General features: G+C 44.3%; 1 protein-coding gene across 5 annotated transcripts in view; it reads left to right on the forward strand.

Moving 5' to 3' along the window:
* Positions 1 to 27,498, forward strand: part of UBE3C (ubiquitin protein ligase E3C) — a 1,115,457-nt gene that overhangs the window by 111,533 nt on the left and 976,426 nt on the right. For all 5 annotated transcript variants that reach the window (XM_078663264.1, XM_078663263.1, XM_078663265.1 and 2 more), the window contains exon 3: positions 18,572 to 18,625. In XM_078663264.1, the coding sequence (XP_078519390.1) occupies positions 18,572 to 18,625 (54 nt within the window). The remainder of the gene's footprint in view (positions 1 to 18,571; positions 18,626 to 27,498) is intronic.

Consider the following 27,498-nt stretch of genomic DNA (forward strand, 5'->3'; position numbering starts at 1 on the left):
ATGTTGTCTCTGGGACAGTACCACCATTCATTGATTACTTGCAAATGTGCTGTTGTGTGATATGATTGAATATCTGTGGCTGTGATGCCTCCACAATAAGTGGATTGGAAGCAAATGCGTAGCGCTACCCAATAGGCAACCTCCTTATCCCCCCCACCCATAAAAACGGACCCAGTACCGCATTGATCTTTCGGAACCAGGTAAGGGGAACCGGAAAAGGATAGGTCTGCAATTGGTATTGAAGGCGACGCAGGGAAATCCTTTTGAAGATGGCAGAGCAGCCATAGAGGGATAGAGGTAAATGTGACCAGGCTCTAACCTCAATCTCAATACGCTCCTTATGATCCCATGAAAACACCGGGTTGTACGCCAGAAATACCCCAAGGTATTGGAAGCCTTCTGCTACTACAGACAGACCCGCAGCCCATGTATTGTCGCTTGGCGACCGCCTCAATGGCAATAACACTGACTTGCTGACGTTCAAATACAACCCAATGTCTCCCCAAACACCTGCATTATCCTCATGATCCGAGGACTGGAAGTAACCTGGCCGGTGATTAAGAACAAGACATCGTCCGCATAAAGTGCGATACGGTCTGACATTTCCCTGGACCATTCAAAGCCCCGAACCTAGGCGTCTACTCTCACCCAGGCTGCCAGCGGTTGCATGGCTAGGGCAAATTAAAGGGGGGACAGAGGACATCTCTGCCTGGTGCCACTGCGAATGAGGCCAAATCTGTGCAAGTCACACAGAATGAGGCGGTTTGGTCGGTTTATAGCAGTTGAATATAGGAGGGAAATCTTGGACCCATGTTGAGACGTTGGAGAAGCGCAAGCAGATAGATCCAGCTGACTGAATCAAATGCTTAATCAATGTCCGCTAATAGTAAACGTGCCAACCCGCCCCGTCTTTCTGACCACCTATCTTGAGGTCTACCATCCGAGCCTCAATCCATGATTGTTCCATCAACCGCCGCCTGTACTCTGCTGCCCAAAAGCTGATGTCAAAGCTGTGTATGGTGGACTTCATTGCCTCCCGTAGAGCAATCTTAGATGAGGCGGATTCTGTATTAAAGAAAAAAGTATTCTGTTACCATTCGGCGTATGTGTGTTCTGTATGTCCGGTTCTTTAAATGCCATGGAGACAGTTGCCACCGAAACAAGAGGCGCAGGGACCCACCAAGAGCCACAGCGCCACTGGGGAATGGTCAAACAGCCCTATAGGGAGAATTTCTATTATTGGAGACCCTGTATGTGTGTCCCAGCGATACGAATAGGTAGTCAAGCCGAATTAGCGACCCATGTACTGCAGAGTAAAAGGTAAATCATGCTTCCGTGGGAAGAAGGGCCCTCCATAGGTGTGCCCACCCCAGCGTCTCCATCACGGATCCCGAGCGGGTCACCCACTCCACGCCTCCCTTCCCCACCATCTGTCTCTCTCCAGTGACATAGCGTGATTCCAGTCACCTTCGACGACAGCCAAACCACTCTGCAAGGATCCCCATACGCCTATGATGCGTCAACTAAGGTTTGGCCAAGTGGTGGGGGGGGCATAGATACAGCCTTTAACAATGGATTCTCCATATAATGTCCCAGACACAAAGACCTATCTCCCCTGCACGTCCACCCATGTCTTGTGGGCCTGAAAGGCAACGCTGCGGTGTATAAGAATGGCCACTCCCCGCGAACCCATCACAAACCCTGAGTGGAAGGTCTGCGTAAATCCATAGCGAGCCAAACATAGGACCTTAGACCCAAGGAGGTGTGTCTCCTGTAAGAGGAGAATGGCGACCTGTAACCATTTGGTCTGGCGAAGCACCGCGCCTCGTTTTATCTCATCTAGGACTCAGCGCACATTCCACGTAACAATATAAAGCTTCCCTGCAGAACCATCAATATTTGTGTCCGTCATCTGGCTTTTAACCCCTTTCACATTTTTCTTATTACTTGTGATGACTAATTCATTTGAGATGGAGAACCAAGGGATCGTGATCGCTTTCAAATCTTTGAAAAATCTCCATATCAATTAAGTCACTCCATAGGCTGATATTCATTCATAAATAATCAATGCATCTTTTCTAGGGACCTCTTTTTAAATGTAGGCGCTGCCCAGGCATTATTTATTTTATTTTATGTAAACAACTTTTAAAGCGCACAAATACCCGTAGTTGGCGCTATGTGCTGAAAAAGGTAAGGCGTAAAGCCGGAAGAAAAGCCTGTTACTTGAAAAGCCAAGTTTTTATTTGTTTCCTGTTTCATTAGAGATGAACGTCCCGATGCACATGTGTAGTCTTTGAGTTAAGTAAGTGTCAACTAACTGCAAAGCTGCTCTAGACGTCTGGGCACTGGTTGCGGCCACTAGATCAGGGATACCCCAATAGGTATCCTCACCTCTGGTTCAAAAGCTGTATTTAAATCGCTCCCCAATAATTATGACAAATTATTCCTGTAGGTGTTAAAAATGGCATCTAACTGCCACAATGTTGGTAATTCAGATAACACTTTTGTTCAGCAGATTAAATTGTAAAAGAGGTCTCCTGTTTCACAAGATATTTTTAAACCTAAAATCTCTTGAGGATAATTTGAAACTCAACAGGCTGGATCCTAAAAAGGCCCAAAACTACTGCTTGCGCAGAATCTAGTCTTTACAGATTGATATTTCTTTGTGGGCTTTGAAGGTGGTCGGATGTGTCGGGAAATAAACCACCTCTCACTGTATTTCATCCAACGAGGAAGTATTGTTAACTAGCACATACTCCACTCCAAAAGGATTCATTACCAAATCTACGAAAGGCATGGCAGCAACTTCATCCCTGGGTGTTATAGTCCAAAAGATCTGTAGGGTCGATACCAGGTCTTTTGTGCATTCTTTTACCTAACATTACTGTAGATTAATAAATGGGAACATGCTTAATTCGATAGGGTAGCGCTGTTCTACTTTCTAATTTTGGTACTATATGTTTTATCCTCCACCGTCCTCCTGAAAGGATGCTTGGGAGTGGCTCACTTATGGGTTTTGCCCGAGCAATAATTAATTATAAGATCCTATTACCTTCAATAAAAATGTTCCCGCTTGAGGTCTCAGCTCCTACAGATTCCTTACCGCACTTCTACTTCCACTGTTGATTGAGTTTCTTTGGTTTCTAATTGATTCAGCACCGCTCCCTTCCACTTAAGCCTTTATATGTGCGCTGAAACAACAAATGGAACTGAGGTCAGCAGATCCTGTGTCTTCTTATCTACTCCTCCGACCGCCCTTCTGGTTACTTTCTAGCTCCACAAAGTATATCTCAAAGCACTACCTGGCATCTATCACGGGCTGTTGCTGAAAGATATTCGCATCCACCCTTATGCGTGCAGGGAAGTTCACCTAAGAACTCTTCAGGTGCTTTATCATTAATCAGAAATTATTTATCCCAAGGAAAGTAACTTCCTCATGTTAACGTTTGTAGTTGAAATCTGGCACCCTTCAGTGTTTAAGGATTCACTCTTATGAAATGCCTTAATGGTAGATACAGCCAAGACATGGATGATAGTCAAAATCTGTATTCTGTAGCACTGTTACTTTGGTTTTTGTTTGCGTCTTGGCTTCAAATGAAAGTCAAAATCTGGGCTAATTATATGCTGGTTAGTGGCTAAATGAGAGGATAAAGAAACGGTACCAAGCCATTACAGGCATATTTCTGAACTAAAGTGGGTTTTATTATTTATTAAGCATTCTTCTGTGATAAAGCTGAATTGGTTGTTTTAACCTTAGCCGTGTTTCTGTTTGTCTGGATCAAAAGGAAACTACTTTATCATCCTGACATGTGAGATTACTTAAAGCCTTTTATTCTTAATGAGGCACAAATGCACAATGGCACTTCCTCAAGAGCCAAAAGTTCAACAAATTTCAATGTGTAAAAAGCCTTTCGGCTGAGAATGCCCTGCTCCTCAGGAATGCATTGTAGGTACATTATATTGTGGTTTAAGTTATGATTTCAGGACATTTTACCTCCTGCCCCATACCACTATCCTTTGGGTGTGTGTTTAGGTGTAATACACTATTGGATCATAAAGCTTACCATTTTCTCTGAATCAATAAAATAGATTTAGGAAATATCACATTAAGAATAAAATTATACCATTTTTAGAGGCATACAAATGTGATTTCAGATGGGGCAACGTACAAGTAAGAAAGTGTCCATGGCTAGGCATAAAATGTTTGTTATTTCACACCCCATGTCACCTCAGTTTGGACCCAGCTATAACTAGGGCGTAACCGGTCCTGGGTTGTTTGTGTTCCGTTACAGGGAGGACCTAGCTTGGCATTTTGGCTGGACTGTTCTGATTGGAGCAGAGTCAAGAATGATTTACATTAGGCTGGTTCCAAACTGAGGTGACCTGGTGTGGGAAATAAAGATGTATTGGGATGCGGCCCAGGTAATTATTTGAGGCTGAGATTAATTTAAGCATTCCATTCATCACTTTTTTGTATACTTTAATTTTTAACATTGCATGATAAAATACACTTTTTCAGCTCATGATTTGGACAAGTTTCCTCCCTTTTGTGCAATTGAACTACACAGTTGAACATGCAAGAGCTCTACTTCTGTCTCACTAAGAGCATAGTTGCAACATAGTTTACTTTGGAGCTCTAGAAAAGAATTTAAGAATCTTAAAAAAAATACAGGCACAAGTGGTAAGGCTCCCTAAACCTGGGGAAACATGATTGTTACTCAGGCCTCCAATGAATCATATTAGTTGCCAATAGAACAAAATCATAAAATTCAAAGTGCTTTGCACTGGCTTTAGTTAATTCCTTAGAGACGTACATGAGCTCCTCTTTTAGGCTGATCGCCATCCACCATTACCCTTATCTCAGGTCCAGCAATGCCATCAAAATACAAGAGAAAGAAATATAGTGATAAAACCATTAGGGTGCTCTCAGGATCTCTACTTGAGGATCCTTCCTACCTTAGCAGATTTTCAAAAACACAAAAATCAACCTATTCACAGAGATTTTAAACTTCTAGACCAGTTCTGAAGGGACCAATCACCTCTGTTGTAGGACTGGGCCTCTGCTGACATCATGTTTGCACTTTTGAAGAATGTACTTGTGAGCCTTCCACTAACCTTCCGGATTTGCCCTGGTCATTCAGCCAAGTGAAGTTTCCTTTTTTCGTGGCATTCTTAGTGTTCTACAAAACAATAAATATTTTACTTCAATCTCTGCTGGTCTCCCTTCCATTACAGTAATCTCCTCCACATCAATACCTCTGTAGAGAAACTGGACGTTTTCATTGTGGGACTACATCTTTCTGAAGATCTACGTATTAAAACCAAACAAGATATAACCAATACTCCTAATGTTCTGCATGCACCAGCTGGGTGCAATAACCCATCCCATTGTGTCAGGGGGTATAACAATGTTGTAGATAGCACCTTTTCTGTACCCAGTGTGCAACACTGTTGTAACTGTTCCACAAGTCTTGCATCTACTGCAGCCATTGTTGCTGGTTGTCCACATCCCTCTCCTCAAGTTGCTGTTTCACTCAATGGAAGTTCAGTGAAGTAGATTAATCATGCAGAAAGGGTAATAAATGTATGGCCCTCCGTAAAGGGGGGTATAAATTGGTGGCACACGCTGGGTTTACCACCGGTTCTAGGGGGTTTGGATTTTGGTCAAGAACTCCTTTCCCCTGTCTGTGCAGGCCACATGGTTGGATCAGAGGGGCAGGTGTGCGGGAGTGTCGGGGCAAGTCGGGGGCAAGACGGTCACATTCCTATCCATATACGTACCACCGGGCTTTCAGGTCGATACCTTCCGCGATTTGAGTTCAGTCTTTCTCACGCTGCCCCCTTGGCGGCCTAGTCTTGGGAGGCGACTTCAATTCTGTATTGGATGGGAAGATGGACCGTTGCCCACCGTGAGCGCTTAGACAATCGCAGAAATGGCTTTCAGAATTCCTAGGTACACTAGGGTTAATTGATAGTTGGCGAGTGTGCAACCAGACGCTGACACATTTCACTCACATTTCAGCAGCGCACAGTAGCCTGTCTAGATTAGACTACCTATTGCTGCCAGCGGCGATGGCAATCATGATTCAGGAGGTGAATTACCTCGGTGGAGGTATTTCTGATCACTCCTCATTGTGGCTACAACTTGCCCTCGGTCGTCCAGCAGCAGGTAGGACAGCTCCTATTAGTGCCTGGCAGTTAAAAGACCCGGCTATCAAAAAAGAGGTGCTCCAGGTATCGGACCAATACTTCCTGGAGAATGTGGGATCAGTCGACTCGGCACAGTCCCTTTGGGAAGCATATAAAACGGTAGTGAGAGGTGAGGTCCTATCCTTAGTAACGGGGAAGAAGAAGAAAAGTCAGGCTGAGGTCGCCCAGAAAGAGAGCGAGGTTATACTTTTGGAGGAGAGTGTTGCCAAGTCAAGCACGCCTGCGGAGATCCACCTTCTGAAACTCCGACAGGAGGAATATAAAAGCCTTGTGAGAGATAGAGCGATTGCTCAGAATAACGCTGTACAGAGCCGCATATAGGAACATGGTGACAAAGCCGGTAAACTGATCGCATGGCAAATGCACGGAGAGCGGGCGTCCAGGCTGGTACCTGAATTAGAGAGCGTAGAGTCGTGCAAGATCACGGATCCGCAGGCGGTGGCGAACGAATTTGCAAGCTACTATCAGAAGGTCTACACCGCCGGTAGCACGTTCACGGAGGCTGAGAATAGCGAAATGATTAGAGTCATCGCAATGACCAGTTTGTCGGAGGAGAATAGGAACTACCTTGACTCCCCTTTCTCTGACGATGAAGTTGCGCAGGCTATTAGGCAGATAAAGTCCGGTAAGGCGACTGGCCCAAATGGGATACCGATAGAGCTCTACAAGTTGAATGCCGGTAAACTCGCCCCACATGTCTGAGCCATGTTTTCGGAAAGCAGGGAGAAGGGTCAGCTGCCATATGACCAACGTGTGGCCAATATTGTGGTCATACATAAAGGGGGTAAACCCAAGACACAATGTTCCTCGTATAGACCTATCTCGCTCTTTAATGCAGAGCCCAAAATGCTAGCGAAACTCCTTGCCACTCGACTAGTCAAGGTGATCACGACACTGGTTCACCCTGACCAGTCTAGCTTAATCCCCCGCCGCAACACGGTGCAGAATTTGCGTAGGTTACACGGTGTCCTTGGAGGCTCCTCGAAGATCCATGAGCCCACAGTATTGGTTTCCCTCGACCCCACGATGGCCTTTGATAGAGTGGAGTGGCAATACTTATTTGCGGTATTGACGAACCTAGGCTTTGGGAGTGAATTCATTGGCTGGGTCCGACTATTGTATGCAAACCCCCTTGCTAGAGCGGTCGTCAATAACTGTAAGTCCAGTGATTTTCCGCTGGAAAGGGGCACGAGGCAGGGATGCCCGTTGTCCTCTTTGCACTCGCAATGGAGCCCTTGGCTGTTTGGGTCAGATGGAACAGATTGATACGGGTCATACGATGGTTGCCTGACTGGGAGGATACAATCTCACTATATGCAGACGATGTCTTGCTCTATCTCTGTCAGGTGCCCCACAAGTCTTACCTTTGCTTGTGACGCGATTCCGCAGAGACGACAAGAGCACCCGTCCCTGTACCCACCTAACCCTCGTGGAAGACAATACCCAGCAGGGATGAGATGGACGCAGGGATGGTAGCCAGGGTGTAGGATTAAAGGATGGCGTGGAGCTGGCGGGGCGTCCCGGTGTCAGCTGGAAAACCAAAGAAGATAGATCAGAGACTGAGCAGACCCAAACAGGAACCACCCCCCACACACACACACACAGGACTAGTCACCCCTTGAGGACTCACCGATGCTCCCGGGAAGAAAGGCCTCCAGAAGAGAACAGCTCCGGAAGGGAATAGCGAAAAAAAGGCGCTCCTGCGCTTTACTGGTAAGGACAAACTAAAGAAAGCGCTCCTGCGCGTTTCACCCCAGCTAAAACAAAAGAAAGCGCTCCTGCGCGTGTAGCCGAATGCTGGAAGCAGTCAACCTGCGGTATTCCCGAATAAGGAAACCAGAAGTACAGGCTAAGTTGTTTCCCTAGCGCTCCTGCGCAGTGGGAAACCGAAAACACAACACCCCAAAAACACAATCCAGGTCTTTAAACACCCTCAAGGCGCTCCTGCGCATCAAGGGTTAGAAACAACAAAAACGGGCACTGTCCTGGGACCCCCCCAGGTGAGAAACAAACAAGCGCTCCTGAATGGCGCAGTCTTGAGGCAAGGGAAAGCGCTCCTGCGCGTCTTGCCTCTTTGAAATCAGCCGAAGATCAAAAGGCTGCCGTGACAGCCATGCAGCGCTCAGCGCGGCTCGTCCGGCAGTTCTCGGCAAGCAGGAATCAGCAGAGGATCAAAAGGCTGCCGTGACAGCTTTGCAGCGCTCCAGTGCGGCTCGTCAGGCAGGAGGACTCCGGTAGGAATCCGAAGCACAGTGCCGGCGGGAAACGCGAGGTTTAAGCGTTTCCCCCGGAAGTGCTTCTGTGCTCCCAGGTCGCCGCCCGGGACTAGACCGGGAACTCTACTTCCGGCCGGAAGTGAGTATTCCGGCTCCCGTGTGTGTGTGTGCGGGAGTGGCCGGCCACGGCAACGCCGCGAACCGTGACAATCTCACCAACCCCAAGGCATCCTTATCTAATTTTCTTGATGTATTGGCCATCTTTGGAAGGTACTCCGGGTTTGCCATAAATTGGGCAAATTCATGATGAAAGGTGTCCATTTCAGCCACACTAAAAAATTCAATTTCAGAGTCTATTATTTTTTCACAAGTTTTCATGATTGTAGCAGTGAAATACACCAAACAGTGCACACATTCGTAGTTTCCAGTTTCCACGACCTCATCATGTTGAGTGGGTAATCGGTATGAGTTCTTGGTTGTCCACAAAAGTTTTAAGTTCCAAGGAGCGCATCCTCGTCAGTTTCAGCAGCAATAACATATTTCAAGAGTCAGTGCTTCTAGTACCATAATTCAATAGAAAGGACACATTTGATGTAGCATCTTTTCTCTAATTTAAAATTAAAGCATTTCTGATGAACCAGGAGTTGTGTCAATTCCTTTATTATTTTGGTTCTCCTCTCTCGGTTTGGTCATTCAAATTAATTTAATATCAAGTAACATTTCAGCGGGGGCGTGGCCTGGCGCTAGTGAAGATGGCCACCTGAAGCGAGAGCTCCGCTGGGGCTGAGTCCTAAACCCCCGAAATCCGTTATAAATCCTGCAGGATTGGCCCTAGAACGACCGCAGCGTTGGCGGCGCCACACCCAACCAAAAAATACGGTCGGAAAAAGGACAATTTGGGACCGTTCCCCAGCTCGGAGGCGGTGTGGTGGCTGCCAGGAAAGGCCCGCCCGCAGACCGAAGGTACAACCTCTGACTGCCTACTCTTCACCCTGTACTGTGGCTCGCCTGACGGTGAGCGGACCGGCGCTGCCTTCCCCCTTCTTCGCCCGCCATCATCTACACCGAAGTCCGCTCGGGACTCGGCGGCTGAGGTGGAGAGCGGGGGCCCACGATCTCGGAGTTTACAGAGTCTGCACTGCATGCCGCAGGATTCTGGACGGGGGGGCGGATCTTGGCTCGCTCCCTGTGCCACACTAGACGCTGCCCAGCTTTGACCAGTGAGTGGGACCGGTGCGGCGAATCTCTGTACAGTTTCTACCCTCTCTGAAGGCATTTACATTACGCTTGATCCACAACTACGGTACACCAATAACCTGAAAAGTAAGGTTGGTGCCTCCGGGGACTTTTGGGGAGTGCCCGCCCCGCATACGTACTCGTCGTGGGCAGCGTGAAACGGGTGTACATCGGATACGACAATCCATCACACACCCGGACTGGATAGATTGGAATATTGGCCGCCCCATTTTGGAAACGCGTTGGGGAGTCCACAGAGCTGCAGAACTCGTAACCCCTTACGATGAAGCCTAAGGGTGGCACGGCGGTGCAAACTAACACACTCGACAAATATGCGGTACCAAAGCAAGCTCCCTCAGACAACGGAGCCAGGGTGGACAGACTGGAGACAACGAGCCATCTCTCACCTCGATAATGGCAGCCATCCAGGTGCTGGGAGCCACGCTTGAAACTAAAATCGATAAAATGTCCATCGAAATGAACTTGTTACGGGCCGACATGAATAAAACTGCGGACAGAGTCAAGGCCAATGAAACAAGCGTTCTGGATCTCCAAACCTCCACTAAAAAGATTGAGGAGCGGATCCAACAGCTGGTACACCAACATCGTCAGATGGACCTCAAACTCGAGGATCAGGAAGGGAGAGCCCGCCACAACAACATAAGAGTGGTCGGGGTCCCGAAGGACTCGGAAGGACCGAGTGTGGACCTCTTCCTCGAGGATTTAATCCTCAACCACCTCAAACCGAAACGGCTCTCCTCCCTGTTCACGATTGAGAGGGCGCACCGGGCACCGATTCCCCGACCTAAACCTGGAGCGGCCCTTAGGACTGTCATCGCAAAAATCCTTAACTATAGGGACCGGGTCGCAATCCTGCAGGAAGCCCGGACACAGGGAGACCTACGATACAAAAATGCAACGGTCCGTTTCTTTCCAGACTTCACACTTAAGGTCCAACACGAGCGGCGCTCCTTCGATGGGATCAAGAAGGCGCTATGAGACAGAGGGATAAATTACATGACGTTTTCCCTGCAAAGCTCAAAATCATTGCAGACGGGATATCACTGTTCACGACTTCAGCAGAGGTGCAAGACTGGTTGGACAAGATGACTACGCGGAGATCAGTAGCGACCGCAGGAGACAACTGGAGGGACATCCACGCTAATTTCCCGTGCTCGGCGGATGGGAAATCTGACATAGACAGGCGGAGTCAGAAATCCTGGAGATCGATGTCCAGCAGCCCGGGGACAATAGCGCCCAACAGGGACTAAACTAACCTGAGTTGTGTGGTGTTGGACTATGGATCTGCCCCAGCAAACCGTAATGTATAAAGCGTTCGTGTGAGAGGGCGGGCGGGGGGTATGTCAAGAGACACTGGCCGTGCAAGACTTGGGGGTTCTCAAACTTACACTTTCTTTGGATAGGTGGGGGCAGGCCCCGGCAGCCGGAGTCGGTGCTAGCCCTTATTCCCCTGTAATTGTTGATTTGTTCCTGGGGCGATAGTCACTCTGCTAGTTGGGGATGTGGGTAGTTTTGAACCTACGTAGCAGGGAGGGGGGGCTGGTGTTAGGGTGCGGGGGTTCTATCTTTAGTTTCACTGTAAGCAGTTCTCATGGCGGTTGGGGGCAGAGGTGGGGGATATTTCTTGGTCACGCACAAAGAGAATTTTTCTAACTTGGCTGTGCTGCATGTTTCAAAGATTTGGCGGAAAAATTGTTTGTCAAAATGAGTATGCAGTGGGATAAGAGTCTAAAGATCCTGAGCTGGAATTTCAAGGTGTTGGAGGACAAGGTAAAACAAAGCATTGTTCTCCAATACATAAAACGCAAATTCTCTGACGTCGCCCTGCACCAAGAGACACACTTAATCGGTGACAAATGCAAGGCACTAAACAGATGGGGGTACACAATGGTGGCACACGACGGCTTCACATCCTGATCACGAGGGGTAGGCATCCTACTTAAATGTACCTTCCCTCTCAGTATCAAGTACACCCGGACTGACCCACTGGGGCGCTACGCATTGGTCTCGGGACACTGGGAGGGGCACACCCTTATGCTACTAGCAGTCTATATTCCACCAGGTCTCCAAACCCAATCATACAAAGATCTTGGGGCTCTCCTACTCTCTCTGCCTGAGGGGCAACTCGTACTAGGTGGGGACTTCAACGCAGTCGTATCGGGCTCGCTTGACTGACATCCATCACGAGACGTTGGCACAGGGCACAACTGGCTCTCAAACTTCCTTGAAGCCTTCGGGCTCACGGATCTCTGGAGAATGCGCAATCCTGAGCTCCAACAATACATATTCTTCTCGGGATCGCACCACACCTTCTCTAGAATAGATTTATCCTTCTGCCCATACAATACAACAAAACACGGTCACACGAGACATCAGACACTCAGCAAGGGGCATCTCTGATCATTCCCCTTTGTGAGCCCGTCTAGCAATTGGGGAAAAAAGGGTAGGCTGTGTGACACCCATTAACCCGTGGTATCTCCACAACCCTGAAATCAAAGTTACGCTCACCCAAAACCATCGATCACTACTTCCATGATAACGAGGGCACAGTTGACTCCCCCACCACCCTCTGGGAGGCATTCAAAACAGTAATCACACACCCTCTGTGCCATAGCCGGGTTGCGCAAAGAAAAAGATAAACTGATGGCTACTATGGAACATGACCTCCTTCTCTTCGAGGAGGCAGCAAAGGACGGAGAGGATCAGGCAGCTCTTCATAAATTGCAACTTAAGGCGGCTGAATACAAAACTGTAACAACTGACGCTGCCAAAATCCTCGCAAGGGACAGGGATGGACGCCTATACGATCAGGGAGACACAGCGGGCAAGCTGATCGCTTGGCTGGTCAAAAAAGAGAGAGCAAAAAGGCTGGTGCCCGAGCTCAAGAGCATTTCTGGTATTGTATTGACTGAACCCCACGACATGGTGCTTGAGTTTGCTGCCCATTTCAAACAAGTGTACCGGAGTTGATCGGAACTACCGGAGGAGGACTCCTCCGCACTACTTGCAGACTGCCCACCCTAGGGGACTCCAATAGGGAAGCACTGGAGAGTGCACTTACCAATGACGAACTGGCTATGGCGATTAGAGATCTCCTGCCAGGGAAAGCCTTGGGCCCAAATGGACTGCCCATTGAGCTTTACAAACTGAAGCCCCACAGACTGGCCCCATACCTCAAACACATGTTTGAGGATGGTAAAGAACTGGGCACACTCCCGCGACCAACGTATCGCCACGTTGGTGGCCACACCCAAGGCAGGGAAACCGAAAGATGAGTGTACTTCCTATAGACCGATCTCCCTAATAAATGCGGAACCTAAAATCCTTGCTAAGCTACTGGCGAACCGGCTAAGACCGCTAATAGAGAAACTGGTTCTTCCCGACCAATCGCGCTTTATGCCACACCAAAATACGGTGCTCAATTTGCGAAGACTTCACAGAGTATTGGGGCGTCGGGCCACCATCCAGGAAGACGCAATAGTGGTCTTGCTATGCGCCACAATGGCGTTTGACACGCTTGAATGGGCATACTTAATGGCGGTCCTTAAAAAGTTGGGCTTCTGCCCAAATTTTATCGGATGGGTGCGGCTCCTTTACACAGAACCGTTAGCCCAAGTGGTAGTGAACAATAACATTTCAGAAGTGTGCACTGTAGGCAGGCGGACACAGCAGGGATGCTCCCTCTCACCCCTACTCTTTGCCCTGTCCGTCGAGCCACTGGCGGCCTGGATACGAAGAGACCCTTCCATCAGGGGACTTAAATGGGCTGAGGGGTGGGAAGATCGAATCTCACTTTATGCAGACAACATGCTTCTATACCTTGCCTCCCCTCGGAAGTCAATGAGGGTGGTCCTGGACATTTTCACACGTTTCGGGAGAAACTCTGGCTACAGAATTAACTGGAACAAGTCGCTGTTATCTGTCTTGCATGGAGATTCCCCCCCCCCCCCCTCCCCCCTCCCAAGGGACTGCCCAATCCTGACCGCAATGGACAGATTTAAATATCTGGGTATTTTCATCACAACTGATGCTAAACTCCGCTACGAACGGAATCTCCTCCCACCTCTGCAGAGGTTCAAATAAGACACTGCTCCCTGGAAGACGCTGCCACTATCCCTTCTGGGACGAGCATTGCTTTTTAGGTCTCGCCTACACAGCGCGCATGCGCTGCATAGGAGACCTTTAGCCATCGCCCCCTTTTTTCACCCACAACCGTGCACGCGTTCCATTGCCTTCAATGGCAACGCCTGCATGTGTGGAGAGTCACTTGTGAGAGCGAGCGCCATCATATGGTAGCAATTATCGCTCCCGCAAGTGAATCGCGCAGGCCCCCCTCCTGCGAGCGAGCTTGTTTCTTTACATGGAAATAGCAGTGTGCTACGCCATCTGGTCACCCTATACATGCGACAGTGAGGAGTGGGCAATGAGAAGATGGAGATGAGTGGAACAGCTATGTTGTAGCACATATGGTCGATGAGAGGACATAGGGGTGTCCCCGTGTGAAGGGAGCACTGTGGCTCTGGGGGCTCGGGTGTACATACTGACACTTGGGGTATGTGGCTAGACTCCCAGACTACCCTCTAACACGGAGCCTATCCAGTCGCATGGGCAACTTTCCAAAAGGCGCTCGCACTCCACACCCAGGGCCAAAAGATCGACCAGCAGGAGAGAGCGCTATAAAAGTGCGGCTAATCCCTAATGGGTGGCCTTATGGGACACTCCAAGAGTCCGCCCAGCCCCAGCCTGTTGTCTTACTGGGGAGCCATCTGTGAAATGTGTGTGTGGGCAGCTGACAGTATGGGGGGGGGGGGAGTAGTGAATAAGGTTGTATTCTCTGCTCCCTTCATGGCACAGTTGGCGCTACCAATACAACATGACGTGTGCAGTAGGTTCATTAAACCCACGTTAAACACCCGGATGCTAACTTTCGGGGCAAGGGAGCCAACATCACTCCCCTTCTCCCTACCCTGGCTCTCTGCCCCTTAGCCAACCTGTCCCCCTGTACTTGGCATGGTCTACTTCCCTCTGGCCCCTTCTCGTGCACTCCCTGTCCCTGGCCTCCTGTCCCGGGCTCCGCCTCGCCCCTTGTCACTGGCACCATGTATCTATAATCCACTGTCTCGGCCTCACTCTCAGGGTTCCCCTGTCCTGGAGAAAAACTGGCTCCCTGGCTCAGGGTTTTAGATTAAAATAGGGTCGCAGGCTCAGCCTGCCCGATGCTCCCTGCCCCTGACTGCCCTTCCCAGCTCAGGCCTGCAGGTATTGCACACTGAGCTGTGAGCATTCCGTGCATCTCTCACTGGGTCCTAGTGCCGCCTGCTGGGAGAGCTGCGAATCACCCGCGGCTGAAGCTCTCCAGCCCTAGAGAGAGCCGGAGTATCCAGGGAAGCACGATGTAAAACACGAGCGATTCTCCGAGAGACTGCAGGCGAAACGTTGTACTGTTCTATTGTAGTATATTAGTCTGCAAGTAATGTAGGGACCTGGGGATCTGGGGTTTACTACGCACCTTAAAAAATACTAAGCGCACCTCACAAGTGTTCAATTCCCCATACCTACCACATCAGGGTGACCCAGTGCTTGAAATGGAAAAATAGAAGTGCAGGTACTCTGTGCCAGAGAACCTGCTTGTTACTGAGAAGTGCTGGTACTCTCCAATTAAAAGTATAGTATTCCTCTTGAGAAGTGCCAGTACTCTCTCTCCCAAAATAAACAAGCATTGGCAAAGCCAATAGGTCTCGCCTTTGGGACCTTATAAGTGTTTAGCCATGCAAGATTTGATGTTGTTGCACCGAGGATGTTGTGCTGGATAACTACACACTTATAAGGTCCTAAAGGCGAGACCTATTGGCTATGCCGATGCTTGTTAAAATGATGGCATTACCTCGTTTCCTATATGCACTCCAGAACTTCCCAGACCCAGTATTACCCAGGTTCTTTAAAGACATTGAAACCACCCAAAGAGACTTACTGTTAAATGATAAACCACGCATAGAACTTCACAAATTAACGCTTGGTTGGTATGACGTAGGTATAGCACTCCCTGACATTAAAAAATATTACTGGGCAGCGCACCTTTCGGCCATCAACCATTGCACCTACCGCAGTGGGGATGGCAGTGGGGATGACCCGGATTACAGGAAGGACAAATGGGTACTCCCATGTGGCGGCTTCACCAGGGCCCTCTATTCCAGGCCCAACAAATATTTACGGACAGGGCCCACACAACATTCAGTCCAAATCTGGCATACAGTAAATTGTAATTTAGGATTGGCTAAAAAACTCACACTCTCCACTCTGGGACTCCGAGTGCTTGGGTACACTGGGGCGAACCAAGGGGTTTGATAAATGCGACCTAATAGGGCTCTCCCGAATTGGGGATTTTTGGGGAACAAACGGGGTAGTCTCATTCGCCTCACTCCAACAGACGCATGAACTAGCCGATTCGTAATATTTTAGATATGTTCAAGTCAGACACTCCCTTCAATCTAACATCCCGGCGGGGACCTCCCTCCCGGAGTCTTCGCCCCTTGAAGATAGACTGCTGGATGAATACTTGCTGGACAAAGTTATCTCCCTCACATACAAGAAGCTAATACACAACACTCCAGATCCCCTAGTATCATTGAGGGAGAAATGGGGGCGGGATGGCCTGAATGGCCTGGAGCTGGACGACGAGGAATGGCAGGAGGCACTGTCATCTCCAAGGGAGGTCGCTATCTCAGCCAAGCTAAGGCTGGTCCAATTAAAGATTTTACATCGAATATATCTCTCCAGCCCTAGGTTGGTATTGAGGGGCAGGAGTGAGGTAGCGCTTTGTAAAAGGCAATGTGGCTTGGAAGGCTCCGTTCTGCAGGTAAACTAAGGAGTGTGAGTTAATCCAAAACTATTGGAAAAAAATACACGAATGTATGAGCACAGTCTGGGGAGTGGAAATTCGACCCGAAGCCAAGAGATGTCTCCCTAATGTCTGGGAGCCCACGGACCTTAACACCAAGGGCAAACTCTGGGCAAGGCTTGGTCATATGGTAGCCAAGCAAAGCCAAGAGATGTCTCCCTAATGTCTGGGAGCCCACGGACCTTAACACCAAGGGCAAACTCTGGGCAAGGCTTGGTCATATGGTAGCCAAGCGAAGCCAAGAGATGTCTCCCTAATGTCTGGGAGCCCACGGACCTTAACACCAAGGGCAAACTCTGGGCAAGGCTTGGTCATATGGTAGCCAAGCGGAACATCACCCGTTTGTGGGGGGCGGCGGTACCACCAACCCTGAGCGCCTGGAAGGCAGATATGGACTGATGTATGGTAAGGGAGAAGACGGTATATGTAGCACTTGGCTGCCCCCGAAAATGGATAGCGCTCTGGACTAAATGGAATGCTTATCGTGGTAATCTTTGTGAACCACCAAATATCCCCACCCTTGACGAACCATTGACACCTTGATATGTATAGACAGCTAATTTCTTGTCCTACCACAAGTAATATTATGTATAATGTAACAGCTTGATTTGCGAAAATGTGACACTGCCACAACTAATGACTAACTGTATGCGATGACTGTTCCACCTGTACTTGTTTAATAAAAAAAGTTAAAATAACATTTCAGAATTCAATTTAAAGCACATTAAGCTTCACAATAAAGGCTGACATGTATTTTAGTGAAAACCATGAAGGGTTATTGAAATTAAAGGCATTACAGGAAGCACAGTAAATGGCAAGGAGTCTGTCAGTTAGTTATTTGTCATATAAAAGCATGAAGCTCAGAATAAAAAGTAATAATGAAATAGCAGAACAAAGTACTATTCAGCTCAAGTAAGTCATAAATCAGTGGTCAAACTGACTGAGTGTTGCCTTTTTAAAATCAGGAGAGAGTGAGCTCACAAGTCTGAGAATGAAGCCTCTTTTATAGGAAACTCTACAAAAGAGTCCCACAATTTGTGTGAATGTGCAGTTATTTTATAACCCCATCCAATCATATTAAAGAAAGAATGATGTTGTTTACGATCACATTTGTCACGACTGTTCCACAGATTAAGGTAATGCAGTTTCCATCCCGGTGTTCCTGAGATATCTCAATAGTTAGTACAAATATAGTTGCAAATTCAAGGTTAAGTTCTCATGAGAATCACTTTGTGGTCACAAAAAAATGAGGCTTTAAAACAATTAACGTTGCTAACGCTTGACTAACACAGCATGAAAACGAAGCTTGAGAAGAGAGCATTATGTTGTACATGAGAGACCGACATTATTAATCTTAAAATGGTACTAGATTTCCATGACACACTTTTATCAGATAGAGTCCATGCATACCCTTCAAATCTTACATTAAGTAACTAGTTAAGAATAATAGTGTTCTAATTGTCAGGAAAAAAACATGGCGCACCAGAGTGTTAGCAATATTTGAAGGATACATATTAAATATGGGTCTAAATTTCATAATATTACGCTCTTGTTGGTTTAACTATTTTGTGATGTTTTATCTTGTGGATTTGCTGTTTTACACTTTTATGTGTGTTTAGTCAAACAAAGGAATGTTGCATTGAATGACCTTGTGTTTCAAAACATTGTTTTCGAAATAACTGTTGTGTGCTGAGAGCGTTGTGAAGAAAGGACAGAAAGATGACTACGTACAAGGGAAGATGACTGCAGAAAGCAACAACCATTTTAAAATCGAGGCCTACATTTTCAATGTTAAAATAAACACTGCTCCTCAACTAAATATCTGGAATTAGTTATCAGTTAATTACATCGTGTAAAAACAATTATGCATTTTATTAAAACCCATTTTCACATTGTAATTCAGATTCTTTTCTATTGGTTATCGTTACACATTTTGTGAATAACGTTTAGGTTAGCAAAAAATGTGATTTATTTACCTTTCTTTTTCCAGGAAGAAAAGTCATCTCTTCTACATCGGACACAGGAAGAAAGACGGAAAAGAGAGGTAAAAAAGAAAACTCTTGAACGTTACATTTTGGGTTTTCAATGTAAAATGCATGCAGGTAGTTCCAAAGTACTGCAAACACTGCATACCATTGCAAAATTGTTTCGATGGTCATTTGGAACTCTGTCAAGTTCCATTTGGTTTCTATGCTTTTCTTGTTAGGAATAGCAGTTATTGCTGTTTGGAAAACAAAGTAATGGTTTATCTACTGATTTATAAATCTTAACTGTTTCTGAACCAAATCACTCCTTTGTTTAGTTTCATATATAGAATTTTCCTTCTGTGAATTGTGAATATTATTATGGAAATGAGTCGTAAAGGGTTGCTCTAATAAATAAAAAAGATACATGCCACTTTGTCTTTCTAGGAACTTATTAATTTGCAGATCTAATATTTGTATAATAAGAACTAACATTTTAATGTTTGTGATATTCTCTTTTGTCCAGTTACGCTTGCCCTTTTCCTGAAAAGGTGCCCTGCCTCTTGGTCAATCCGGAAGCAAGGACCTTTGTATGATAAAATTGACTGCCACAGGTCCGTTGTCCTAAAAAAAAAATATTATATATATATCTATATATATATCCAATGCCCGTTTTCCAATAATCAATGAAGGCCCAAGCACAGACACCATTAGATCTCCCCACACTTTATTCAGCTTGAAACATTCCCCATTATTCGTTTGTCATGTGACCATGCTCACATATGTGCGGCGCCATCACGAATGCCTTCAAATACTGTCTACGTGTTAATTACAACAACGAAAGACTGCAACTCTTAGTCTTATCACTCTCACATTTTCAATATTAAAAGAACAACATTACTTTAATGCGTCCATACAGTGATTGTAGATAATAGAGTTTGTACTTGGAATGTTTAAAAGTAAACCATTACAACAAAAATACATTTTAGAAATAATTTCAAGAAGTACATTTAAATTTGTATCTGCTTCGATGCAGCATTGTTAAATATGAATCCATTATTCATTTATTTAGTCACACATCTATGCTTGGATGCACCATATTTGAAAATAAAATTTCTGGAAACGTTGATTCATCATACATTAATATTGAATACGTAATTAGAACTTTACCAAAGAATGGCAACGTATTTTAATTTCAACACTTTTTTTTAAAGCTTATTCATGAAGTTATAACCTGTAATCGAACATAATTTTGCCCATATTGGCATTTTATCGTGTTGCCAGAATTCAGCCCCTGTGGGCAATTAATATTGGACTATCTTGGTTTACAAAATAAATCCAATTGATTGTATAACATTCTACATATTATCAGGTGATAGCATCCATATGAACATACAGAGCAAAATCCAAACGAAAATTTAAACAAAACCTGAATCAAATATTGCAATGCTATAACATCTGTTGTCATTCATGTTTGCATATTAAGCCCTGCTAAAATTAAATCTTGCATGATTCTTAGGTTAAAGTAATATTTCAAAACTACTTACGTTGACATACTCAATGTTTTGGTCGCCGGGACAATTAAAATGCTGTTCTTTTAATCGATTACTGCATCTTAAGATATCATTATCCATTGTTGCATTGGACGTAGACAATCAGAAAATATTGCTCTATCAAGGAGGTTTCTTAGTCAGCTATATTATAAAAACAAATATAATTCCTCTTCTGCATTTAGCCCATTCAATATATTAATATTAAGGTTGACAATGTATCTACTGCAATTGTCTCAATCTCTCCCAATTGCCACCCCTCACAGATCTCTTAGCACAACATCAATCACATAATAGTTTAGGTGCCCAGGGTCTTGTTGTGGAAATCATGGATATGTCTAGCCACAGGATTCACCTAGTCCTTATTTTTACTGTTGTAAAATTCTGCAGTGAACGTGTAAAATGGTACTGCCTATGTATAGCATGCCACACTTGCAGGACAAGACATATGCTACATATTCAGTCTCATAGTTCAATTACCCCTTTATCTTGCAGCATGTTGGACTGAATGGTGTTGTGTACTCACTTGTATTCACTACATAGACGCAAGCTTTACACCTATGACTTCTATGGCAGCCATTTGCCTGCTGCAAACACATTCCATATTTAATAACTTCCAGACTACTATGCACCAATGCGTCCCTCATGGCGAATGCTCTTCTGTATGTTATCTGTGGGAATTTGGGAGTTTGGGAATAGTACGTCACAAGATTGGGTCCCCTTTAATCAGGTGCCAATGCTTCTGAATGATCTTCCAGAGTTGCCCTTTCTGTTTGCTGGAGGTGGGATGTAGCCTGATAATCAGTTTATCTTTCGTCTGTTGTCTATTAGGGAAGAGTAGTGATTCCCTACTTTTGGCTTGTACCTTGACTATTGCTGTGGTTAGGGATTCATCCAAGTAGCCACACTGCCTAAATCTCCCAACCATCTCCTCCCTGTCCACATTCCAGTCCTGAATGCAGCTGAAATTCCCTTTTAATCCCAAAAGCTCCCCATAAGGGATGCTGGCCTTCAAATGAACCGGATAAAAACTGTTTGCGTGCAAGGTTGATTTCCCCTTAGTCTTTTTTCTATAGTTTACCTTCTCGTACAAACACTTGTAAGTCAAGAAATTCTGGCTGAGTTTTATCTGTTGCTACCTGTGAAATGCAGATTCAATCATTCTGATCAATTAGTTCGGTGAACTCTGTGGCAGTGTGGTACGATATCTTCAGATGGCAAAGAGATCACCTATGAAACGTAACCAGCTGGTAACGTGCTCATCCCATGGTCACTGATGAGCACCAGCTCCTTCCACCAGCCCATATGTAAACAAGCATAGCTGGGGGCGAAGCAGGTACCCATCGCCATACCACGTACCTGTTTGAATACCTGGTTTTTAAAAAGGAAATAGTTATTGTTGAGACACAATCTTATCATAGACAATAACATCAAAGTGTGTTTGTATAACCTGATTGATCTACTTTACAGAAAATGCCCAACTGCATGAATCCCAAACTCTTGATTGATACTGGTGCATAATGATGACCCATCTAAAGTTATTAATAATAGTCCTCACACTGTGGTATGTTGTATATGTGTTTTAAAAAATCACCACCTGTACAAAGGTAGGTTCTGAACATATCCTTGCTGAAAATGATCTATGTACCTAGAAGCGTTCTCGAACAAACTCCTTCTGGCAGAAAATGATTCCTTGGTGGCTCCCTTGAGTCTTTGTGGATCTTTGGGATGAGGTACATTACAGGTATTCTAGGGAAGTCATTGCATAAAAAAATCTAAACCTGGTTTCTCCATTCCACCAGGTTAGATTGATGCTGCATTTTCACTTTCGTCACACTCTCAAAATCACTCCTACTATAACAATTTGGATCATTCAACCTCTTATAGGCTTCAGCAGTGTACATTTCCATAGGCCAAAGCACAATGTTCCCATCTTTATCACCACTCTGAATTATCACCTGTTTGCGTGCATTCAATTTTTTTTATGAGATAATGGTATGCCTATTGCTGGTAATTCAGCTTACCCTGCCTTTTCATTGTCGGTCAGTATGGCAGTTTTACCTCTTCCACAATTCAATCACTAAATACATCTATGCAGTCTTTAGAAGATGCTGGTATAAATGTATAATCAGGCTTAAATGGCGTATGATGTTACGTGTGTGTGTGTGTGTATATATATCTATCTATATATATATATATATATATATATATATATATATATATATATATATATATTACCTACTGGCGATAGCCAGTAGGTATATATAGTTAGGATTGTTTTCCATAGGGAAATCGCAACATTCTATTGGGAATAACTTTGGCGCCGGTTGAGGAATCTTCCTGAAATTGTCCTTAACTTTGCCTCGCGGCGCTCCGCTCCTTCCCTGAAAGTTTGGGGGGGATTCGTCAAGCGGGGGCCGAGATAAGAGGGGTCCCAAAACGTGTTTGCCCCATGTTAATTTCCATAGGGCGGTTGGACTCACTTTTAGCCCGAATGGCTGAATGGTTTTCCACCAAACTTGGCAAAATTGTAGGGACTGGTAGCCCGATGTGCCTTTGCTATGTCTCAAGATATGTGCTCCAGTGGTTTTTACGAAAATTAACTTTGAAAAAATATATATTGGGCTACATTGGGCTATATATATGTTAGGGCCCAAATGTAGCCCAATGTAGGCCAATGTAGCCCAATGTAGCCCAAAGATGGCCACCAGAGACAAAAAAAACAAATGTAGCCCAAATATGAGCCAGATGTAGCCCAACTATAGCCCAATGACAGAATGTCCCAGAGTGTTCTAAAGAACAACTAGAGCGCTAACAGTCTTACTTATGACAAAAGTATGGCACACCTGAAGTCATCTTGATTGGAATAAAGTGTTAACACTTAAAACATTTAATTTGCAAAGGAACAAAATGAGGGGGTTCATTTTGCCATAGAAATTATGATCAGTGCTGAAGAAAGAAAAATTAGGGCACATTTTGAGTGACTTCTCAAATCCTCTTATATTTCATTAAAAAAATTCTGATTTGCAGTCTCCCAAGATGGCCACCAGAGACAAAAGAGCCCAAATGTAGCCCTAATATCAGCCAGATGTAGCCCAACTATAGCCCAATGACAGAATGTCCCAGAGTGTTCTAAAGAACAACTAGAACGCTAACAGTCTTACTTATGACAAAAGTATGGCACACCTGAAGTCATCTTGATTGGAATAAAGTGGTAAGAAATGTTATATATATATATATATTCACTGAAAAAACCATAGGTTACACACCAGTTATAGTTAGGAATTAGCATTTAAAAAACCTTTGAAATTCACTGAAAAAAACATAGGTTTCACACCAGTTATAGTTAGCTGGAAATTTTACTCGCATAAAACCATTGAAATTCCCACGTTATAGTTAGTTGGACTCACTATAACTTGCACTTCTGCAATGCACTGCTGATGACGTCACATATTACATCACTCATGCATATATTTAAATATTTAAACATTACTCGCTAATATATGTATTCACTAAGATGCACTTAATAAGCCAGTTAACCAATCAATTATTTTTTTAAAAACACTGAAAAAACCATAGGTTTCAGGCCTTATATAGTTAGGAATTAGCATTTAAAAAAACCTTTGAAATTCACTGAAAAAACCATAGGTTTCAGGCCTTATATAGATAGGAATAAGCATTTAAAAAACCTTTGAAATTCACTAAAAAAACCATAGGTTTCAGGCCTTATATAGTTAGGAATCAGGATTTAAAAAACCTTTGAAATTCACTGAAAAAACCATAGGTTTCAGGCCTTATATAGTTAGGAATTAGCATTTAAAAAAAACCTTTGAAATTCACTGAAAAAAACCATAGGTTTCAGGAGTTATATAGTTAGGAATTCGTTTTTAAAAAACCTTTGAAATTCACTCAAAAAACTATAAGTTTTAGTGGTGTTATAGTTAGCTGGACATTTTACTCATACAAAACCAATGAAATTGCTCCTATATCGTTAGTTGTACTAACTATATTTCGCGCACCCGCAATCCACTGCTGATGATGTCACATATTAGATCATTCATGACATGGTCAGTGACATCACTGATGACATCTCAAATGACATCACTGATGACATCTCAAATTACATCACTGATGACATCACTGATGACATCATCCACGTGACAATCACTTACACCTTTTCATACACTATTACAATTTTTCATCACTGTTTGTAAAATACAGAGTATCATATTTAAATCCATTGTCACAGCAATACATGTATCTAAAAATCCACTCAGTGATTCATAGATGTATACACACATCTAATCACTTACCTATGGATTCACTCATACATGCTGTCAATGAACAATAGAACACTATCAAAAATACTTATACATCTATATCGACATTAAACAACAGCACGCATCCTATTCAAATATGAATTCATCCTACTCACTTATGCAAACAATGGATCATACTTACATATTTACTTAGCAAAACACTTATACAAACACCACTTCTTCTATTCATTTAGATAGTAAGTCATACTTAGTGAATTATAAAATCATTATTACAAGTATACAGTTATCCATACAGTCACTCACACAATCATTGTGTCTTATGTATACTTATTTATATACAACAACTGACACATACACTGCCTTTTATTTTTCTAGTTTGTTGGACCTGTACCGTTGAGAAATATATTTGCTCATCACCACACCCATAAAGAGATTCCCTCACCCAAACTGTTAGAACATGTAGTTTTAACTTCATATATCTACTGAATCAACTATTCACACATATTTGGACAGTCACACACCCCCCACCGAACCACACACACTTTCACACTCCCATACAAATACTCAGTTAACTAATCAATAACTAATATAGACTTTCACATAGCTAGTAACCAACTGTAGAATCAGTTTACACAACAACTGACAAAGTGATACAGATATTCACACAGTTTAGTCACTATCCACTATATTTAGTGAGACATTATAAATTGGTAAAGTAAACAGTCGATTACACTGCTACTAAATCCTCCATCCAAATATTTATTTATATATATCCACTCATTCTTCAATGTAAATTGCTATATATATATAATGCATATTTAAATAACGAAGCAAACCACATTCACTGGATGATGTCATCAGTGATGTCATCAGTGATGTCATTTGAGATGTCATCAGTGATGTCACTGACCATGTCATGAATGATCTAATATGTGACATCATCGCAGTGGATTGCGGGTGCGCGAAATATAGTTAGTACAACTAACTATATAGGAGCAATTTCATTGGTTTTGTATGAGTAAAATGTCCAGCTAACTATAACACCACTAAAACTTATATTTTATTGAGTGAATTTCAAAGGTTTTTTAAAAACTAATTCCTAACTATATAACTCCTGAAACCTATGGTTTTTTCAGTGAATTTCAAAGGTTTTTTTAAATGCTAATTCCTAACTATATAAGGCCTGAAACCTATGGTTTTTTCAGTGAATATATATATATATATATATATATATATATATATATACGCACACACACACACATACATTTGTCATGTATATGAAATGTCAATAGGGATGCCACTGACCATGTCATGAGCGATGTAAAATGTGCGGTTATGAGCTGTGTATTGTGGGGGCGTATGTTATAGTTAGCTCAGTTAACTATAACAGCTGAATTTCACTGGTTTTGTACAAGTGAAATCTGAGCTTAACTATAACCTCCCTGTATGTGTTTTTTTTCATTGAAAATATACATATGTAATATTTATAAAGTTCTTGGTTGGTTTTACCTGTTACCCGTAAGAATGATTTTTTTTATCTTGCCGACCACGAGTGGTGTCTTCTACTGGAGGCAGCCCAGAACAATTGAAGCCAGGGGAGCTCTCTACAGGTGGACTTTTTCCGCTCCTCTGAAAATACTCAATGTCAGCAGTTCTGCATCCTCCAGTATCCGTTGAGGAGAGCCTTGGGTAACATGTTCCAGTTGAGATGGTATTTTCAGCTGCATTGTGCTTTCCCCCCATTTGGTTCTGAGGAAGATCTGCCAAGACAGAGCCCAAGTCATTCTCATTGTCCTGGATTGACTGAGGAGGGTGTGGTTTGAGGCTCTTCTGACTTCTCCACATGTCCCATACTGAAACTGCCATTCAGACATGACCTTCTGTCCCAGTGAGGGGGCATGGTTCTGCACCCCAATCTCTGAGGCCTCCGCCTACATTCCTGGAGATTGATCAGGGACAATTGAGTACCTTTCTGCTGCCATTGGAGGTGGTCATCTGTTCAGCATTTTTCCCCTCCACCAACTTACTCTGGGAGGTGGGGCAAATGTGTTGCTTGGTGTGCAGGCAACAATGTACACCCCTTGACTGCCGAATTGTCACAGGTCCTGCATTATGCATTTTCCCTTGCCCAGAAGGGTTGTACTTTGTTACTCTCAAGGCATAGTTGGATGTGTTTTCAGGATTCCTCTGTCTGCTAGACCATCCATCCCTTTCAAATTCCCCATTGTTATGCTTTATCTGAAGTTGTTGTCAAATCTGTATCCTCAGACCCCATTTGCGGTACCCTACTGGAACCTTAATTTGATTTTGATGTTTCTTATGAGTAGCCCATTCGAGCCCCTGCATAACTGTCCCTTAAAGATGCTGACTCAAAACTGTGTTTTTGGTGGCTGTCCCTTCAGTCAAAGTGAATGAGTTTCTGGGTCTTATTTCTCGCTCACCCTTTACTTTCTTTTTCCCTGACAAGTTGGTATTGTGAACCAGAGCTGCTTCCCTGCCAAATGTGGTAACTCGCTTTATTTTTTATGAAATTTATTGAGCGCACAAATACCCGTGGGTGTCTCGGCGCTACGGAGTGTACTAGCAGGGAAACAGTGACTATTGATTAAGAGCCAGGTTTTTATTTTCTTCCTGAATGTGAATAAGGACGGACTTGTTTTAATATGGGGGCGGAAGACTGTTCCAGAGTTTAATAGTGGCAACTAGAAAGGATCTGTCGCCCCATGAGACTTTTTTTTGTTCGCTGTACCATCAGGAGGTTTGCTGAAGATGAGCTTTGACATCTTGAGGGGGTATAGGGATGTAGTGATTTTGTTTTAAAAACTCAGGTCCGGAGGAATGCATTGATTTAAAAGCGATACACAGAGCTTTGAACTTGGCTCGGTTTCTAACAGGTAGCCAATGCAGCTGCCGAATGATGCCGGAGATTGGTTTGAATTTAGGGGTATCTGTGAGGAGTCTAGCTGCTGCATTTTTCACTTATTGCAACTTGTTTAATACTCTTTCCTGAGCAATAATAAAAGGTCCATAACAGTAGTCAATGCGAGACATGACTAAAGTACTGATAAGGGTCTTAGCGGCAGAAATGGTAAGGTAAGGAAGAAGTGTCTTTATCATTTTAAT

Source organism: Lissotriton helveticus, chromosome 10 (genome assembly GCF_964261635.1).
Source record: "Lissotriton helveticus chromosome 10, aLisHel1.1, whole genome shotgun sequence".
NCBI classification, from domain to species: domain Eukaryota; kingdom Metazoa; phylum Chordata; class Amphibia; order Caudata; family Salamandridae; genus Lissotriton; species Lissotriton helveticus.